The sequence below is a fragment of the Gorilla gorilla genome, chromosome 2, assembly GCF_029281585.2.
Source record: "Gorilla gorilla gorilla isolate KB3781 chromosome 2, NHGRI_mGorGor1-v2.1_pri, whole genome shotgun sequence".
NCBI classification, from domain to species: domain Eukaryota; kingdom Metazoa; phylum Chordata; class Mammalia; order Primates; family Hominidae; genus Gorilla; species Gorilla gorilla.
Window position 1 is genome coordinate 154750320 of NC_086017.1, and position 21839 is coordinate 154772158.

The window sequence follows — 21839 nt, forward strand, 5'->3', positions numbered from 1 at the left end:
TTCTACCTGATCCAAAATTAGGTAGTCGTGTATACCACGTACCTCATGGAGAGAATTCCTTAGGGTCATGTATTTACCCAAAAGCCACATTCTGTATGTGTACAATGTCCTTCTATTACAAAGTAATAAATTCCTTTGACTTTAGCAGTAAGGAAAATAGAGATGCCAATTAATAGGATGACTTATTCCAATCCTTTAGCAAGTCAGCTGAAGATCCAGAAGCCAGAGACACATGCCTCGGTGGCTGATTTTGTAAGTAGGGCAGACACATCCACATATGTTCTCTTCTTTCTATGCTCTCTGGATTTGTGAGAAGTCCCTAATGTCCATTTCTCTGTACATACTCTCATCCTCTATAAAGACTTCTCACTTGCATTTTATATTCTGCCCAATCTTCCCAAATAAATGTTTTCTCAATGTACTTGTATATTTCAAGCAGCAGAGATTCAGATTTCTGGGTAATAGAAACACCAGCCTTCATTTGCATGTCTAAAAGCCACTTGTTTCCATAAAACCAAGTTCTTGTATGTGACTATTGAACATTGGCAGGTGCAATTTCCAAGAGACTGAGATGAGGTGGCTGCAAATGTAGCCCTTGAAGCAAAAGATGATCAAAATAAATCAAATGATCATCATCAAATTAGTAACAACTGAAAGTGAATGCAGGCGATGTGTTAATGAGCAAGCTGCTTACACTGAAGTGTTCATGATGAATCTGGTAAGAAGCTGAATTGGAAAGGATAATGAACACTGCAAACTGTCTTTAAAAGCTTGATTCTTTTTGTTTGTTTATCAGTATGCACCTGGCATAAGATGGTCCCAAGTATCCTAGCCTAGAGGCTGTGCTGTCTTTGAGACTGTCTTCCCTTCTGATCTGTCACAAAGTTATACAATTTCTTTTGTTGAAATACCTCATGGACTATTCCTTCCTTTGTACCATTTAGATTTCTTTGTTTGCAAGTAATAAAAACAGACTCTGGCTAGCATAATCAGAAAGGAATTTATTGGAAGGAAGTGTGATAGCTCTTAGAAAGGAGGCATCATGGCTGCTCCAGGGATCTGGTGGCAGGAATAAATAAATAGATGGTCTCAATAGGGCTCTGCTATTGAGGAGGTGCCAGCAGTTATACATCCTCCTCTCTCCCTCCTAAAGTTTTACATACCAGGGGAAGAGTGTCTAGTTGTCCTAGCTTCAGATGTCCTAATTCTCTTTGTCAGGGGAGGGTGGGACACGTTGATTAGAAGATGTTATCCATTGGAGTCGGGGGTAGTTTCCTAAGAAACATTAGGATGCTATTACCAGTGGAAGTGAGAATGTGTTGGGACAGCCAGAACCAACACATGTCCACCACATTCTTCTAGACAGAGCTCTTCCTTTCATGCCTATATGTCTTGATTTTTTAACTTAATAATTGGGAAAATAAGGTTACAGATTAATGCAATTTATGAGATATCATTTACTTGACGTATGGATCTGCTGTGAAATGTTTGGACCAGTGGATGTGTAAAATCTGTAGGAATATTATTGGGCACAGAACACTTACTACCTTATAAAGTGATCTGTTATTCAGGTTTTGAAACTTTTTTCTTTTGTGAGTGAAAATTATTCATTCCACTGCTCAAATGATATTTATTTTGTGCCTACAATGTTTCAGACATTCTTTTGGTGCTGACAAAGCCCTCCTGAACTTGATAGTCTAACTTCCGCCCATTAATCCTAATTCTCCATCAGCTCTAATTTTGTACTTTAGAGCTACAGAGAATAAATCAAATAGTGCGGTGCAATCTAGATGCACAGATACAAACAATAACCAGTTAGAAACTATAAAGAAAGAAGTTCCCATTTACTGTAGCACCCCAAAATATAAAGTAGCTGCTAAAAAGATACTTAACAAGAAATTTGTAGGTCTAATGTGACGACAACTGTAAAAATTTACTGAGAGCCATAAAATAAGAAGACTCAAATAAACGGAGAGTCATAACATATTCCTGGGTGGGAAGACTTGATGTTATAAAAATGCCATTTCTCTTCAAATTAATCTAAAAATTTAATGTACCCCCATTATAATTCCAAAATTATTTTCTGTTTGGAACCTGTTATTTCCAAGTCCATCAGGAATAATAAATACACAGGTATAGCAAAGGAACTTTTGAATATGGGAAAGAGGAGTGAAAGATTGACTTACTAGATATTAAAATAAACCATGAAGCTGAAATAATTGACACAGTGAATATCAAACATTCGGTGGAACAATGGAAAGCCCAGAACATACAGATACACATACACATACATGTATGTGCACATACATAGACATTTTAAATAGGCAAAAGTTGATGGGTGTTAGGACAAGTGACTTATCATCTGGGAAGAAAATCAAATCCCTACTATACCCCACACCTTATATCAAAACAAATTCCAGTTGGTTTCTGATGCAAAAACAAAATCAAACAACTTTTAAAAGAAATTATACACTATCATTAAGAAACACTTGGGTTTTCTATATATTTTTTATTTTTTATTATTTTTTAGGCTGCTAAGTTTGTGGACATATCGTTCACTTGGGCTTTCAAAGGAGGCAATACAATTAACCACATAAAACTTGAAAATGCCTACGCCAACCCCTTTCCCTTACCCAAACGAACAAAACAGAACATAGTTAAAAGGTACAAGCACAAATTGGAGAATATTTATGGCCTATATGACAGTCAAAAGGTTAATTTTCTTTTATTTATTTATTTATTTATTTATTTATTTATTTTTTGGAGACAGGGTATCTCTTTGTTGCCCAGAATAGAATGCAGTCATGTGATAGCTCACTGCAGTCTTGAACTCCTGGGCTCAAGCAATCCTCCTGCCTCAGCCTCCCTGGTAGCTAGGGCCACAGTGTGTGCCACCATGACCAGATACTTTTTTTTTTTGTAGAGACAGGGTCTCACTATGTTGTCCAGTCTGGTCTGGAACTCTTGGGCCCAAGCAATCCTCCCTGCTTGGCCTCCCAAAGTGCTGGGATTATAGAAATGCGTCATTGGTCCTAGCCAATTTTCTCTATAGATAAAGAGTAACTGAACTACAATGTGACAGAGATAAGCATCTCAACACGAAAACAGTTAACAACAACAAAAAAGTAACAAAGGGCATAAACTGGTAGTTCACCAAAGAAGAAATACAAACAGCCAATGACCTGTAATTAAAAAAGCTTTTCCTTCATAAAAATATAATAAATGTAAACCAGAAGAAAATGGAACTTGATTATCAAATTAGCAGTGATTAATAAGATTTGGGGTGGTGAAGACGTGAGTGAATGAGCTTGCTTTCAGATTGCTGGTGGGAGTGCAAGGGGATACAAATTTTCTAAAAGACAATTTGGACAAATTTCTCCAAAAATTTAAATTTTAGTCTTTTTATTAAACCAGACATTTTATTTTCAGGCAGTTATATAAATAAAAATTTATATCTCTAGCTATACAGATTATCATTGCAGTAATAATAAGAATATTAAAACCTGTAAATAATCAAAAGGTTGTTACAATAAATTATGGCAAGTTCATATGATGGAGTATTCAATGTTTTGGAAAACATTCACTATAAATTTTTTAATGCTCCATTCATGGCATTTTTTTCATTATAAATTGTTGAATGAAAAAAGCAAGTTACTTAAGAAATATATACATATATGCATGCACGAGTATATTTAGGTAGGCATATTTAAGTGTATATGTGTTTATAATTATATATATATAGTTAGGTTGACACAGCCAAATATTAACAATTGTTATTAACATGCAATAAGAATATAAGTGATTCTAAATTTATTTCCTTCTGTAAATCTGCATTTTCTAAATTTTCTACAGTGAGTATGGATTACCTTTGGTGTACAAAAAAAATAAAATATATTTAAAAACAGATGTGCTTTGTTTAAAGTAGCAGAACTTTTTTTTCAAATACAATTGTATGTGAAATCCCAATTTCTGAAACCAATAAAAGGGGTGAAGTATGGGTAGGCGGCCGAGAGCCCTGCTCACTAGACGGATGTTCTTGAGGGCCCACTTTGAAAGGTCAGGGCCTAGGGAATTCTGCTGAGAAATCATTCCATGTTAATACCATCTCTAGGAGCTACATTAAGTGTTGTTAGTGAACCCATACAAGGCTCCACGATTGCTGGTTACCTCTGTAGTTACTCATAAACTATTTAATAGCTCTTTCCATTTTAGTTTACTATATTCATTGTTGTCTATTCATTCAGAAATCATTTTTTTAAGTTTTCTAGATTTTTAGATTTGTATCATATTAGTTTACCTGTGCATTAGAACTAAAATGATTTTATTATTACATGGAAATAATTACAGAATTATAATTTGATGCCACACCCTCAGGTTTTATTGAAAGTTGATATGAGAAATGACCATATGAAGAATGAACCTCCATTTTCCCTAAAATTATTATTAAATACACTGTCCATTCTGGTGTTCAAAGGCCCTTATATACAGATGCATGTGATAAATTCCCCTAAAATTTTAGTATGAAAAATAAAGTTTGCCCACTTTAATAAGCATGACTTTTAAAAAAAATAATGCTGTATTATTCCTATATAACTCATCATGTTCCCCTTTTGGCTTTGACTGCCAGAAAGCTCAGAGCTATATTTATTGCCAAACCACAGCAATGAACAGCTGCCTAATTTTGCAGAAAAATTCTGTCCCAGAGCACTTGAGTGTTTACCCTCAACTAAATGGTCCTGTGATGTGCATGGCTTATGTTATGAGTTGTCACAAATCCAATTTGGAAATAGGCAAGGATTAAATAACAAACAAACAAACACATAAGTAATTTGGACTAAGCGGTCTTGGTCTTTGGCAATAGAAAATGCTCACACCTAGAATTTGGTTTGTAGCAAATGTCTGTTAGGCACATTGCCTAAATCTAGTGTACTACTCGGGGGTGAGTCTGCCCCTCCGTACAGCCATGGACACTTGGATCTTTCTGTTACTGAGGTTCACACCCATATTCACCCATCCCATGATGCTGGCTCCTTAGAAGGTGGTCTGTATGGCAGCTCAGTAAGGATATCAGGTTGAAAGGGTGTGAAAGAGCAAGGATCAAGCAAACTAGCAATTTGTTCAGTTTCCCATGGATCTTAGCCCTTAATGTAGTTGATAGAAGAAGATCTTGCTGAAATGGACAAGGAAATAGACAATTTTTATACAAATTCACAATTCTTAGGCAATGGTGTGTGTGTGTGTTTATTATAACATCCAACAGTAGATTAAAAAATATTAGGTGAGTTAAGATACTTCCTTACCTTTCTAGAAGGTCAAATATTTTTTCTTATTATTAATATTACTTGGATCATTTTATAAGTTAAACTTGAATAGAATACAGAATGTGGAAGAAAGGGAACTAATGTTTTTTGAATGACTGTGATGTAAATGATTTGCCTACATTATTTCACTGAAGGGACATGGCTACTGTTTTTTTCTGAAATGCATAAGCTTTCCAGCTACCTCCTTAATAAAGTGGCAATGCACTAAAATAGCAGAATTTGTATTGAAATAATTTAGATACAAAGGCCTGGTAGGGTGGAATCCAGTCATGTAGTCTTGATTATAGTGTCATAAGAACTGGTGGGTGGCTTTCTGTATTGGCAGCAAACACCCTTGAAGCCAACGGAAATAGCTTGGACTGTGTGGCTCTGCAGTAAGTTGGGCCAGCTGATTAAAGCAATAAGTTCTCATTACTAAAAAGATTTGCCATGGCATTCACAGGACAGCCAAGACCAGCCAAGGAGCAACTGAACCAGGCAGTTGCCTGGGGCTCCAACTACTTCCTTCCTACCTACCCTTAGAGGTCTGCTTGATGTTTCACAGATGGAGTTTCATTTGAGGTAGAAATGCGTGGTCCCCCAGAACCCAGGCTCTAAAACTGAATTTCCTGGTTTTAAATCCCAGCTCCATCATTTACTGTTGGCTGAGTAAACTGGGCATAGTCTTTTACTTTTGAATCTTTCTATCGATTAATGAAATCATCTATGAAAGACAGCTGGCCAGCATCTGGCTCATGGTACACCCTCAATATATGTCAACTTTTATTATTATTTATTATTTAGACTTAAAGTATCACCTATTAAAATGCAAACACCGAGGGAGGTATACCTTGCTACCAGTTAGGAAGGATTCTTACCATTCGAATGTCCGTTAAGATGTAATGAGCAGAAAGGGATCCAGGATTGAAACCTGGGAGAAGCAGGGAACGTGGCTTGAGGAGAGAAACAGCATTAACGTTTTGCTGGAAGCCATGGAGATTCTTCTGCATAGAAAAGCACCCAATTGTTGCAGTAACCCAAGCACAAATCCTCACGGTTGCAGAAAGGCAACCTAATTGCTCAATCCAGATCCTAGGATCTGCAGCCCTTGGGTCTAACGAACTGCCCCCTTTCTATCAACTGTTCCACCTTAGAGGACTCTCTCTATAGACTTTCTGTGGTAAGAGACATTAAACTGTACAGCCACCACATTTGCTGTTTGTTTTCCTACCTGCCGTGGAACATATGTGAAGATCTCAACCACCGACGTGTATGGAGATGTGCCTACCCTAGAGAGCCTGCTTACATTGAAACCTACTGTTAAGAGCCACTGAAAGCCACCACCCTTCTCTACAAAGCAGTTGTGGGTATCCTTTCACACTCTGAATGAAGACTTCCATTTGAAAATCATCCATCACACTATAAATCAGTCTCTTCAACACGCCTCCTGTCCAGCCAGGAGAAAAGAGGAAAGCATTTAGGAGATGTTCCATTAAGCTGTTTGGTACAAAATGGATGAATTACTATTATTTTTTCTCTCCAGCGTACCCAAGAGAGGCTGATTCTGACCCAAACTATTCACATGCACTATTTAAGAGAGACTTCATTTCACCTCCTGCTAGGTCAGGGAGGGGCACACATCAGAGCCACACACATATTCACACATCCAGTTGGCTGTGCAGCATGAAGCACTGACCTGTTAGGCCGGCAGCCTCGGCAGACAGGAAGGCACTCCAAGAAAGCAGGAAAAACAGGCCGGTTTCCAGCATCGGGAACTCGCACAGCTTGGTAAATTTGGTCAAGTGAGGAAGACAAGTTAAGGGAAACAACAACAGCTTTTACAGCTACATCTCCTTCTTGGCTGAGAATAAAAACTGATCTGGTGATGATAGCTCTAGAGCAAAGTAAAAGAACTGATATTCAGACCTGACTGGAAGGCCATAATTCTCACTGGGACATACTTTGAAGGCCAGCACGAGTTCCATGCTTCACCGGGGGCTGAACATGCCTGTAAAAATTCAAACCTGTGATCAGATTAAAAAGGTGTCTTCCTAAGACTATAAATTCAGCTCACTGTGGGCTGCTTAGCCTCATCCCTTGGGATGCACCCCTCAGGAGAGGTGTAGCAGGCATGGAAAAACAAAGCCAAGGAGAGTGTGGGGGGATGAGATGCTGCAAGTATGTCAGTACCAAGGAGCGCTGCTCCCTCGGGAGTGCAGTCTGTGGGCAGACCACCTGGTAGAGTCTTCTCTTCTGGGGATGGAAGTAGGATCAGAAGAAGAAGTTACATTCAGTGACAGGGAAGCTGTCCATGCCCTCTTGGTATAAGTAGGATAAGGAGAAGGTATGTTATTTATAGGTTCCATTATTAATGAACCATTATTATTGGTTCATTTTGACAAGGATGACACTCGGTCAATTGTCTATAAATTGCAAATAGAACAAAGGGATAGTAGTGATTCAAGTTGGGCAGAGAATGGATCATGCGGAGATGATTAGGAGTACGTGATCGATGGGAAAGGGTTACGTTGCAATTGTGTCAATATTAGGCACAAAATGCCCTGAGAAATAAGGAGATGTGATCGTGTTGCATTTTTATACTGTTAGAACAAAATCTAAAGAAAATTTCACATTAAGAGACGTTTAGCAGGGGAGCAGGTAGCAAAAGTGTGACCTCTGGAACAGAACATTTTATTCTGATTCTTGACTCTGCCAGTGACTGGCTGTGTGATTTCTCAGCAGAAAATTAACCTCTCTGAGCCTCATTTCTATTCTACGTGAATTGACAATGAGAATAATACCTGATCCTACATGAAAGTAAAATGTGCTGAAGTATGTTAAACATGTTTTGTAAAGTTTTAGAAAGCACAAAGGCAGAATAATATCATGGTTGGGAGTGTAGCATTTGGAAGCCAATTCTACCTGGATTAAAATTCACAGTATTCACTTGGACACATCTCTTGACCACTGAGTGCCTGAGTTTTCCTGTCTGAAAACGAGAATAATAATGCCACCTACCTCAGAGGTCTATAAACTAGTTAATATATGTTAAGTACTCAGAACAGTGCCTGGCATGTAACAAGTGATATGCAACTTGTCTACTGTGGTCTAAATTAATTTTTTTTTTTTGGTAAAACATCTTTTTGGGAAATAGAATCAGTAAGGATCTGGAAGCGATTCTTTTATCTGCTGTAAAGAATGGGCTGCCCTGAGATCCTTTTACAATATTCCCTTTTGTTACTTAGAGGGAAGTCTTTGTTTCTAGTGAGGTCTTTTCTTCTGAATTCTCTCTTCTAGTTTGTTTTAAAGAGAATGTTCAGGGCAGGTGAGTAACAAAATAGCAATCAGCTATCTAACATTCTTTTCTTTCAATCTCCTCCAGAAACTAGTTCAGCTCTGGGTCTGCAGAGCTCAGGGGCCTACAACCCGAGGAGACAGCCTCAGATGAAATAGGTAGGTGGTTAGGAAGGTGAGGAGGACAACAGTAAGCATTTATCTCCTTCACAGCCTGTGTTTGTAGAGCCTGTTAAAGACCACCAAATACTGCACGATCGATGTCACCACTGTTACTGAGCCTGTTTCTTCCGTCTCTACACCCTTTCTTTCAGATCTGATGCAATCTTATGCCAGACTTCCAATCTCCAGGAATTTTTTCTTCCCTTATCAACCTGTTCACATATGTTACACCTTCCCCTCACATCAGGTAGAGAAGAATTCTGATTTTAGTTTCTCCACTTAGTGTAGCCTCCAGAGCCCAAAAGCCTGGGTTTGAATCCTGGCCCTGAAATGTCTTAGTTGTTTGGCCTTAGCCAAGTTGTTTAACTTTAATTGTCTGAGTTTCCTTAGCTGTAAAATTGGGATAGTAACAGTATCTACCTTCCAGTGTTCTTGTAAAACTTATCTGATAATCCATGCAAAACACTTAGGGCAGTGGCTGGCACACAGTAACGTTTTCAATAAATGTTAGAGGATATGATTATTACCATGCTCACTATTACTGATATGTGATCCTGAGTGAGCTACGTATCCTCCCTGAGCCTCAGTTTCCTCGGGTGTAAGGCGAGGAGGATAATAACTTGTTTTACAGGGTTGATTCAAATGAGGAGATGCATAGAAAGGCTCTGGCACATGCTAGACACTCACAAAATGTTCCTATCCTTTTTGCTGTTACTCTACTCTAAACAACACCTGGCCTCCACACAGCTACAACTAAGAATTAAGAGGCAATAGGGAGCAGTGATGAGAGCATGTTCGGCCTCTTGATTCTCACTCTCTGGGTTTACTTGCTGGCTGCATGACCTTGGGCAACAGCTTACCCTTTCTAAGCTTCACATCCAATAAAAATAGCATCTGGTGATAGGATCATTGTGAAGGTTAGATGAGACACACATGGAAAACACGTCGTAGGCGGCCTGTCATAGCATAAGTACTGGGTAGGTCATTTTTTCTTGTTGGAAACCAGCACTACCTCTTCTGACTGACTTTATTTCTGTCAATGGAGATGCCATTTTACAAGGTTCTCAGGATGAAACTTTGGAGTAGCCTTTGACTGTCTCCTTTTCTTTATCTCCAATAGCCAGCCAATCACTAAGTCTTAGAGATTTTTCCTTCTAAATATCAGTCCCCTTCCAGATGCTTCCCCCGCAGTTCATCATCACAGTTTCCCTTGATTCTAGTCTCCTTCCTCTGATTCATCCTTTGTTCCAGTTACTCATCTATATTTTAAAAACAGGACTGTCAGTGTGTCACTCTCCTGAGCAGAAACCTTTGGCAGCTAATTGTGGACTAGAGAAAGAGGCTCAGACTCTTTGAAATACCACTTCAAGATATTCCACAAGCTGACTCCATCCCTCCTGAGTCCCCTCATCCTCCATTTCTCACTAGCTGGAGCCCTCTGGTCCTCCCAGGCATGCCTTCCAGATGCCACATTGGTCCCACTACCATACCTTAGTGAATGCTAGTCTTCACCTCCTGAATCACCGACTGCTCAGCCTTTGCCCCTATTCTATCTTCCAGGCCATGCCCAAAACCCACTCTGCTTATAAATACTGCTTTTCAAATTATTTTCCAGAATCATAAAGTTGGCCAAGGGTATTATACTATTCCAGACACAACAGCCTCGTCCCAGTTTGAGTGTTTACAGTGTGATAACTTCGATGCGGCTCTGGCACTCACTTTCTATCCCAGTCTTAATGTAGAGCTCATCTTTTTAAGCCTGTCACTCACTGAGGGCAGGGTCCTTGTTTTACACATCTCCTGACTCTTCTTAGATACCCCCAGTAGAATGAAGCATTTTAGCAGCTGCTCAGTGAATGTCTGGGTGAGACCCCATAGAAAAAGGCCCCCAATATTTTGCCTTCTCTTTGCCTGGGGCCTTCACCCCTCTGGCGCACTTCTTCCTTCTCCTTCCCCTGAGGTCTTTGGCCCTAGATCTTCTGTTCTACCTCTCTTCTGTGGCTCCACCTAACCCTTATACTTGACATTGGCCTTCTGGCCTTCCTCCTCTACTCCGACTTACTTTTGCCCTATCTGAATGTTCTAAGTGAGCAGCCCACCAGACCAGCTTCTTTCTTTGGCTCAGATTCTCTAGAAACTCCATCTATCATCCCAACTTCCTAACAACAACAAAAAGGAATCAAATGACATGATTGCTCAGGTATGGCACACATATCATTTCAGCATTGCTTGCAGGTTCCCTTCTATAAAGTAGCTGTGGATGCTGGTTTAGACCCACAGTGACCTCTGGCTTGAGCTACCCTATAAGCTAGTGATTGAATAAGCCTGAAAAAGAGGCAGATCATACCCAATTTATCGCCCTTAATCAATTGTCTTATTCTTGACCCTGGATCTTCAATTCTTCCTCTTGACCCTAGTAAGGCCAATCCTGATGGCTCCTGTGCACTAGTTTTCCTAGGTGATATTTATTTAAGGCTGTTGATGTCCTAGGATCAGATAGTGTCAATGGCATTAGAACTGACCTTGGGCAAGAAGAGAGCTTGGGCCCCTCTGCCACTGGTACCAACCTATGCCTCCAGGGGTGACTGAGAACCCAGATGGCACCAGTGGTGCCGTATGAAACTTGGACCAGACTATCTAGCCTTTTATGGGCCTGGATGTTGTCCGTCATCAGAAGTATTCCATGGATATTGACAGTTCTTGACAGTCCCAGCTTTCCACATACAGACAAAGGATATCAGTGCTGTGATGATGGCATACGCAGACCCCATTGCAAATGAGCCAGCGAAGATTCCCAGGAAATTCCCCACAGACTGGAAGAATGCTGCGGCATCAAATGCATTTGGATTCTCCTTGGGACTGTAAATGGATATAGAACTGAAAAGAGAAGAGGGTGGAGGTTAGTTAGTGACTTTCATCTCATAGCCCAGATAGGATTTCGCACCCACTTTGGGGAGAGGTATCTTTTCCTGTAATGTTGGGTGCTGGTTGGAAGAGTTAGGGGAAAACAGATACAGAAGGGGAGAGTTGGAGAATGCAGAAATCTTTCCGCTTCCTTACAGCCCCATCCCATGGGATCCATATATTGCTGCCAGTCAGTAAACATTTTTATATTGGAAGGGTCATAAAGAATATTGTTTCTGAGCAAACTAGGCATTAAAACATGGTAGGTGTATAAGGAATCTGCTGAGAAGATAGATAACTGTGAATTATTTAGTGGCCATATGTCTTCAGTGCTGTTATATATTCACAAATGTTCCTGATAAAAAGTGCACTTTTATGGCCTGTGCACAAATGGGTGATACAAATCACCGTGTGCACAAAATATTCTGCCGTGATCTTGTCATAAACCACAAAGCATTCCTCCTCTCCAGTGTAACCCTTCAGAAACAGAGCACTGATGGTGTTCAGAACATCACAGTACTAACCTCCAGGGAGAGACAAAACCCTCATTTTCCCACCAAAACAAATGGCAACAGCTGCCCAAGGTCATCTTTTATACCCCAATTCTGGCGGCTGCCAACAGATTTATTTCCATAGAGAAAAATCAATCCACCAATAGGCAGTCTGTTCACTTAAATATTATTGAGGATGTCATACATGCTATTTTTTTTTTTAAAACCAGGGCCTCAGATCCCAGAGTGTGAATATGAAGGATAAGGCATGTCCTATTTTAGGAAATATGAACTCCATATTGAGCATTAAAATGAACATATGTGCTAGATCCACTAGCTTTAGGGAGACTAATGAAATGACATTTCAGATTTTTTTTTTGCAGTTTTTATTTTAATACAGGATTTTAAAAACTAATCAGGAAAAATCAAGAGTTTAGCAGTGGGTTTTGGAAGAAACTCCAAAAGTAGCAGTGTGGAGAGCAAAAGTACACTAGACACATTGACTGAGATTAGATTGGATTTTACAGAGATGTAACTGAATCTTTTATGTTGCCGATGATTAGAGCATGTTAGCTCTCTGACCTGACTTTTGGTATCCAGAGATGACTTAAGAGAGAGCAAGGGGAACCAACTCCAATTCTTCTACAGGAAGATGTGTGGCATCAAAAAAGGTAGTTTTAAATGGTCTTAGTTTTTTCCTGGGTGTCTTTAAACCCCCAAAGTAGGCCAAACACTTCTGCTTTGATCCTGTAATTGGATAAGGAAGATGAATGTGGATCTTGAATGAAGCCTTGAAATGTATGCGAGAAAAGGACTGCCTTTGAAGTGTTTTTCTTTTTTGTAAAGTGTTGTGCTTTGCAGGAAAAAAGGAAAAGTAAACCCACATCTGGGTCCTTTGTATCTGCAAGTCCTGGGAAAAGGTGTAAAACTCCACTGGTTGTTAGGAAACCTGGTGCCCAAGGCTGTGATGCTTGACGTGTTTGAGTTGACATTCTCCAGCATGTTTCTTCCTTCCAGTGAAGAAACAATAGTGATGAGAAAGCATTCCATTTGTATTCTGCCCTTCAAACAAAGGTTTTTGCACAGTAGCACAGCTTTAGAAGTAATTCTATTAACCTGTGGTTGCCACTAGTAGATCTGACCCATAGAACAAGCACGGCTTTATCCTTCTCTCCACCTCCATAACTTCCAGAAGTGTTTCCCTGGCCTGGTGCTTCTGGAATTCTGAGCACTCCCATCACATCATTTGGCCATACCCTGTACCATTATTTATGTACGTTTTTCTTTAAATCATTTTTATTCAAATTCAGGAGATATTATTAAAGAATATCTATGAAATCATAAGTTCGATGTGCTAATTATATTTCTTTTTAATATATGTAAAAATAGGTAATTTAGAAAAAGAAAGTTCACCTGTATGTCACCTAAAATCATCTGGGTATGCCCACTGATCTGTAGTCTGCACTTTGGGAAATGTTCTCTTCCTTCCCACTCAGCAGGGTATGATCACTTTGTTCGCCAAACTTTGTACCCTTCCTGTGATATTTGACTTAACTGAAGGGAAAGGCTTAATTATCCTTGACCTATGGAGATTGTCCATTGAATTTGCTGGCCCTAAAGCTCCACAGACATATGCACTAGGTGCCTGCCATGTGACAAGTGACATATTTAATAGGTATAGGAAGTGGGAGGCAGGCAGGGAAGAGCATAGAGAAGGGAAGCAGGATTTGATCCAATAAACATCTTATCAAACACCTGATATATGCAAAGCATACCTCCGCAGGGAAGCCTAAGATGTAAATGACAAATAGCTGTAGTCCCAGTGTTAAGTGTGATTTTGTGAGAAATACACAACATTTAACGGTACAAAGGGGAAAAGGGGTACTATTTTAGAATAAAGGAGGTGGCATTTGAGCAAGGTAGCATGTCATCAGACAGAGATGGGGAGAGAGTATTCCAGGCAGTGGAAAGAGTGTAAAGAAAGGCAAGGAGGCAGGTGAGTTCAGGGCAATTGCAAGACATGGCTGCACCTATGTGGGCACGTGTGGTGGGGTAAAGATGGGTGAGGCAGCATTACTCAGAACCTTAAGTTCCATGGTGAGAATATACTAAATACCTCACATTTACATAATATTTAGCCCTCTTGTGCCTACAGTATAGCTTTATTTGATCCTATAATAGCTCTGTGAAGTAAGCAAGGCATGTTTTGTTCTCTCTCCTTATCCCTTTCTCTCTCCTTCCTTCCTTCCTTCTTTCCTACCTTCCTTCCCTCCCTTCCTTCCTTCTTTCCCTCCTTTTGTCTTTCCTTCCTTTCTCTTTCTTTCTTTGCACAAAAGACATAAACTAAAAATCAGAGAAACTAAGATCACACAGCTACTAAGTTCACAATGTAGATTTCTTGTTTCTCCCTTTAAAAAGGCGATCATGTTGTGGGGAAACATAAACCCACATCAGGATAGTTGAGTGACAGTGTGATGCTAACTATAAGGACAACAGGAGTTCAGGTACTAGAACATTTATTTTCATGCCCGGGATGGAACATGGGCAGCACCTTCCTGTACACAAGCATAAGAGCAGAGTATGTTGACTAGGGCAACAGCACCGTCTCTCCTGGCCCACCAGCAGGTGAGACTCAGAACTTCTCAGGAAATCCTGCTTTCCTGCCTAGCTTTACTGAGACTGGACTTGGTCTTGCTTCTCTTTGGATGCCCAGGACACAGCCTGTTGTTTGGCACATGGCAGGGTATAAAAAGGCTGACGGAATGAAGGTGCGGGACAACTGGAAAGTAGAAAGGAAGGAAGAAAGAAAAGCATGAAGGAAGGAGGCTTGCAAAAGCTCGTTATCTCTTGAAGCAAATCACCACCCACAAGATTTTTTAGCAGACATTGACTATGCACAGTCATATTGTGGGTACTTTTATGGGTATCAATCTAATCTTGAAACTGACACCTGTGCCTCTTAATTTGAGCCCAAGATCTGATACTTACTGGCTATATGGCCTTGGGCAAGTTACTGCATATTCAGAATCAGTTACCTCATCTGTAAAATGGAGATAATAATAGTATTTATCCCCTAGAAATGTAGCGAGGATATGAGATACATTTAAAACTCTTAGATATATCTTGTGGATTAAGTCGTTCCTTGAGTACTTATATGTACACTCAAAATAAATACTCAGTGAATGTTATTTATCCTCACCGTCATCATCATCATTCTGCTGAGAACTTCCACAAGTCTCACAATAACAACAGAGTGGTCAGTTACAACTATGGGCAAATGGGGTGTGACTGCCCTCAGGGCACATCAAGCTCTGAGGTTGCTGGGGCTGAACTAGTCACTTTTGCATAAGAACAACAGGGTGTCCAGGAAGGAAAGTACCAGGCAGGTACCGCAGAGAAATGGCCATAGGAGTGGGGCTAAAATGTTCTCATGTATTTCATGAAGCTCTTGGCTCAGTGGATCAAGGAGGGAAAGAGTGCCCTCAGCTGTGTGGGCAGGGGTCTGCTCCAGGGACAAGAATAGGCCAGGAGACTCAGCTTGAGTTGCATCTCTTCAAGTTTAGTGGAGGATGTTCTATAAGCAAAGTCCTCTGGCTTCTAGTAAGAAATGAGGCAAAAGAAGCAGAAGCCAGGCTGGGCAGGGTGGCTCGCTCCTGTAATCCCAGCATTTTGGGAGGCCGAGGTGGGTGGATTTGGATTGCTTGAGTACAGGAGTGTGAGACCAGCCCAGGCAACATGGCAAAACCCCATCTCTAAAAAAAGTACAAAAATTAGCTGGGTGTGATGGTACGTGCCTGTAGTCCCGGCTACTCAGGAGGCTGAGGTGGGACGGTTGCTTGAGCAGGGAAGGTTGAGGCTGTAGTGAGCTGTGATTGGGCCACTGCACCCTAGCCTGGGTGACAGAGCAAGACCTTGTCTCAAAATAAATAAATAAAAATATATATAAATTAAAATTTAAAAATAAATAAATTGGAAATAAGTCCAGGATATTGATTCATTCTGTTCAACAATAGATTATTCAGCAAAATTAGTTTGATGACAGTGTATTGGACCTGTACTCAAAAATAAATGTGTGCAGCATCTTTTATTCAAAAATTTTGAAATGTGTGAAGTATCCTAAATTCTTTGATGAAAGCAACATGAATAAGGATCATTTTGCTTACTGTATCATTTCACATTCACAGACATTATTCAGACTTCAGTGTTTCTCTACAACTCATCTTTTCTTCTATATGATGCTCCTGCAAGGAATGGGTCTGATAGCTCAGGCAGTGTTAAGAGCATAGAATCTGAACCTGAGTTCTGGGTGTAAGTCTCAGCTTGCTGCCACTTACTGCCTATGTGACCTTGAGCAAGTTATTGAAACCACCTTTATCTCAGTTTCTATAAAATGATGATGACAATAATAGTACCAACCACACTGGGTTGCTATGAGAATTAAATGGATTAATGTTTATAAAGCATTTGAAATGGTGTGTCTCACCCAGTAAGAACTAGATAAGCATTTCTTAAATAAATCACCTCTCTCTCTGAGTGCTTCATTTAGTTCTAAAAGAAGCATTTCAAACAAACGTTCAATCAAAACCTCTATCCAAACAGAACTAAGATTTTACCACCTGTCTCTCCCACTCTGACTGTCCCTGGCCTACCATCTTTGGGTGGCAGGGATCATCTGATCATATGAATTTGTTTTGTGCAGAATGGTGTGTGGCACATAGTAAAGTGCTCAATAAATGCTAGTAATGAAGAAGAAGGAGGAGGGGCAGAAGAAGGAAGAAAAAGAGGAGGAAGAAGAGATGTTGTGAGTGAAATGCTGCTGATAGTGAACATAAAATAATAGGTATGAAAAATATCATATAGATGGCACCACAACAATGCCCTCCCCTCTGTGGCTCTGGCTGCCCTTCCACTGTGGCCTTACGGAGTCATCTCTCTCCTGATCACGACACTCTTCCTCAAGGTCTCCTAGTTTCCAACACCACCTTCCCCTGTTATTCTTTACTGGGGCTGCTGAGATACTTTGCCGCACAGTTACCCACAGAAACTACCCAGCCACCTCAAGCTCCTGGCGGCCCTGGTTCCACAGGACGCTCTCCCTGACCGGTCCTCTCAAATCCCACAGCCTACTCACCCTCCTGGGTGCCCATGCCAATTAGAACAGCCCGCTTCTCCAGCCTCAGTCCAGCCTCACTCCCTTTGTTAACATGAAATCAATGTCGCTTGAAAGCTTATGAAAAGAACATATGAAGTGAACATATTGTATCTCTTGCAGGATTTCTATTAATTTAGTCATTACAGAAAAAATGAGAAAATGATTACTGTAGCCAAAGATATACAAAAGAACCTTCCATTTTCTCTGCCAAATATGTAATCCCTAACAAAAAATTATTGGCACCAGTTCATTGAAAAGTTCTTGATTAGTTGGAACATACATAAATATGAAATGGATTTTTTTTCCAATCACTGCTTCCAGCTGTACTATATCGAATCCCCCTTTGTGCTGGGTAAGTAGTTCCATTAATGATATCTTGGTCAAATCCCATTGTTGAGTTCCTTTCAGTTATTAAAACTTAGTGCAGCCCAACTTAAAACCTAAATCTTCAAAGGTGGATTCCTGTTGTCCCTGCAGAATATTCTAGAGCAGCAGCAGGATGACTGGAAAGGAGGGAAGGCAGCATGCTCCTCCTCCTCACACCTGGTGCCAGTGTCTGGTGGTGATGGAAGCCTGGAGGAGGGCTGGGGAGCCCAGCTCTCCTCTTTATGGGCGTAACTGCTTGTCAGCGGTGTGTAGGGTCCCGGCCTGGCCTCAGTCTTTTTGCTGCTTTGTCCCTGTCTTAGAGACCTCTGTTGGCATGATGGCACCTCCATTTTGCTGAGAACCCCTTCACAGCTGCCACAAGATCTTCCAGGTCTATACACTTCCAGCCTATTTCCTTGGGTTGGGTCAGTAGCCACTTGGGCAGCTCAGTGCCTGTCACCCCTCAGGAGGTGAAAGGAAATTCCTTGTGGACAAAGGACAGACAGAACTCAAAGTCATCCCTCTGAGCCTCACCTGAGACAAATGCATATCTGATTGTTTCTGCCCTATAGTTTATGTAAAAATGCAGATTTCACTGAGCCAGACTAAACTGTATATTCAGTGGAAGGCTGATCAAGGACTCAAAAGAATGCAACCTTTTGTCTCTTACCTACCTCTAACTTGGAAGCCCCACTTCCAGCTCTCCCTCTTTAGAGGACTGAACCAATGTACATCTTACACATACTATACACTCATGTCTCCCTAAAATGTGTAAGAGCAAGCTATACCCTGACCACTGTGGGCACATGTCATTAGGACTTCCTGAGATTGTGTCATGGTTGTGTCCTTAACCTGGTCAAAGTAGACTTTCTAAATTGACTGAGACCTGTCACAGATATTTTGGGCTAACATCGCCAATCTCCTTAATCTGGGGTTCCCCTGAGTACCTTCCATGGGCCATAGAACACTGGGTTGGGTGGGCTTACCCCACATACTCTCAAGGCACATCAAACCCAAGAGCCTTCAGGTTCTGCTCATGCTGACTCCTGCTTTCAGAAATCTCTAGGCCAGAAGAGGTGCTGGTCTCTGTGTTTTGTGTGAGCCCACACTCTGAAGGCCACGTCCAATAACTCCCTTCCCTTGCTCTGCTTTGAGAGGGCTTTGGCTCCACTGCAGGTTCTACACTGCGGGATGAGCTCACAGCCTCTGTCCTTGCAGGTGGCACCAGCCTTTCCGGGTGATTCCAGTAGACTCCCCTTCCCCTTGGCTTAGGGAAGAGGAAGAACTTTCATGGGAAGGGATAACAGTATAACAGTTTACACCTCAAACACTGCACTCTCCCCAGGGATAATCCCTTTCCTTCCCCACCCCGTCATACACAGATGTGAGGCAAAGGGGATGGGGTGGGGGCGGGGGAAATGAGGCTGCTTCTGATGCCAGTTAAGCCAGCTGAGGGGTGAGCATCCTAACTGCTGGGGAGACTTGCTGCTCTTTTTAGTAAGAAACCATTTAGCAACTTCTGTTTTCAGCCATGGTCCCTAACCCCAATCTGGTAAACAGGAAAAGACCCACAAGATCATCATGTGACATTTATGTGGGAGTGCTTCTAGTTTCTTTTCTCCACATCTACAGGTGCCTTGTCATTCTGCTTTTAAAGACACATTTTAAGGACCAACACAACATAAAGGGGCAATGAAAATGTGTAAAAGCTGCTCTGTTTTGTTGGGCCTGTGTGTCACAGGTAGGAAGCAAGTAGATGAAAAACAATTACAGTGCTATTTTGTGTTTAAAATTCTTTATGCCTTAAAAAAAAAGAAATGGATCCTTATCTATTATTTATCTTTTAATAACTATACCAACCTGCCCTTTCTCAGATAAGTTGCTTAATTATGAATAAGGAATTGATTTTTATGGGGCCAAGAATTGTGTGTACACATCGGAATTCGTTCTGGCATCTGCCTGCCCATTATTCTGGCTTATGTTCTGCCAAAGGCCAATGAAGCTCTGTCAAGAGAACCTGCTGTAAAACATAATGACTTCAGAAATTGGGGGCATTCCAGGCACCCTGGGAGGTTAGAAGAGCTGCTTCTTAATAATAAGAGGTCCTGGCCAAAGTTCACTGAGCTTGAGTAAGAACCATAGGGTTTTACCTTCCCAAGAGCCAAAGACCCTGCAGAGTCAAGAGCTGTGTTTGAGGGGGAACATCAATTAACTCTTTCTGCTTCTGAGGGACTATTTAATGACTGCTCCTTAAGAATCCAAATGTATACCAGAGAGTGATTTTCCAAATCCTTGATGAATATCATCTTGTCATTTTGATGTCAGGCACAAGAGAAAAATACAAGAGGAATTCCGTTGGAAGGATAAGCTAGTGTATCATGGCTTCCTCGGGAATAACGCAATCTCAGGCTGAATTAATTGATTCATTCAATCCACAAATATTTATTGAACATCTACTAAGTACAGACATTGTTCTTAGCACTGAAGGTACTGCAGGGAACAAAACACAGCTCCTGACCTCATGTTCCTTACATTTCAGTGGAGAAGAAAACATAATAAATAGCTAAGCAAAGAAATGTGTAATTCAATGACAAGGATTGAAAAGAAAAATTAAACAGCAAGAGAGGATGGGACAGAGAGGATTGGGATGGTCAGGGAAGGCTTCTCTGACAAAGATTATTAAGTGGAGTCCTGAATGAAATAAAGGGAGAGCTTTCTAGGCGCCAAAGCAAAGCTTGTTCAGTGGGTCTGAGAAGCCACAAGGAGGCCAGCATGGCTGGAGGGAAATGATGGGGAGGACAGTGGTGGGAGTCAGGCTGGAGTCAGGCTGGAGCCAGGCCAGGGCCAGGGCCAGGGCCATGTCTTATAGAGCCTTTCGGGACATTGTTAGGATTTTCTTCTAGGGTGAAAGAGCAGGCACTGGAGGGTGGGGGTAGAGGATAGGGGTGTGATGGAATATTCCAGGTGAAGTCTATGTTAGTTACAGTGGAGGAAGGTGGGTGGGAGACAACATGATCCCATGACACTCTTCAAAGGCTGCAGCAGCCAAGCCTGTCCTCATCAGCCTGGATGCCACCACCTAAACGAGACCTGACAAATAACAGCAGACCACAGGAAAAAAAGTAGAGTAGTGAAGAAAAAGATTGAGAGAAGTATGGGAGTTCAAAGTATAGATTAATTTAGCAGAAACAGCTGCAGTGAGCATTTGAAAGGTGGTTGTGCAGAGGAAGGACTGGACTCATTCTTTGTATTTCCAGAAGACAAGATATAGTCCAAAAGTAACGTATCATAGGAAGACAGATTCCCAGCTTTATATTCTATTTCAAAATTTTCTAATTCTTAGATCTGATGGAAAATGGGATGGGTACTATAAAAGGGTAGTGAATTCTCTGTAGTTGGAGATGCTTTAAACATAGAATAAAAGAGTTGCTTGCCAGGGTGCTGTGGAGGAAATTCATGCCCTAGAGAGTTATAATGTGGCCTCAAGGGTCCTCCCACCTTGAGGGTCATTGACTTGCTATCTATTTTCCAATTTCCTCCAGGCCTGCCAGGAAAGGTAGTAAGGTACTTGGCTTTCCTGTGCTAACCCAAATCCTGACATTGGAAATGTCTGAGCACGCAGCCAGTAAGGAGCAGTACTTCAATAGAGGATGCAGATGATTTAGGTTGGAGCCAGGTTGATGATGACATCAAGAACAGTTACAAATTTCAGCACAGAATAAAGCCTTTGACAGATTCCTAAGTGGCTCTGGTCCATTAAGTTCCAACTTTTAAGGTGACAAAGAGGCCTCTGAGTTTAAAATTGGTTAAAAGGGAAGAAGAGTTAAAGGAGGTTTGTTATGAATTATATGTGCATTTTCTTTGAAAGGAGATCTTAAATTACTTTGCAATTTAGCTTGAAACATGTTGTCAGAATTGAATTAGTCTGTGGGCTTTGAGAAATTTTCTCTTATACCTAATATTGAGAGGAAAGTGAATTTGAGTAGTCCTAAAGATAAAAGCAACTTGCAAATTTACTTCTTATTTCTTTTTCTTTCTTTGTATTTCTCTTTAAAGCAGAAATAGGAATTTGAATCCCACTACTGTGAGCCTATTCATTTAAGAGAGAATAATTCTCATGGCCTAATGGGAATTTCTATCCTTTCTCCAACTTTTCAATTTCTTTAATCC

The 21839-nt window shown here is 40.9% G+C and overlaps 1 protein-coding gene and 1 long non-coding RNA gene across 3 annotated transcripts in view; one reads left to right on the forward strand and one right to left on the reverse strand.

Annotated features, from left to right (window-relative positions):
* SLC9A9 (solute carrier family 9 member A9) overlaps positions 1–21839 on the reverse strand; it is a 581917-nt gene that overhangs the window by 300798 nt on the left and 259280 nt on the right. For both annotated transcript variants that reach the window (XM_019024708.4, XM_055383461.2), the window contains exons 7-8: positions 11495–11633; positions 6997–7102 (exon numbers count right to left, since the gene is read on the reverse strand). In XM_019024708.4, the coding sequence (XP_018880253.1) occupies positions 6997–7102; positions 11495–11633 (245 nt within the window). The remainder of the gene's footprint in view (positions 1–6996; positions 7103–11494; positions 11634–21839) is intronic.
* On the forward strand, positions 195–16938 carry LOC129532706 (uncharacterized). The gene is made up of 3 exons (XR_008678553.2): positions 195–252; positions 8683–8753; positions 16851–16938. It is a non-coding gene; the product is annotated as an uncharacterized lncRNA (long non-coding RNA).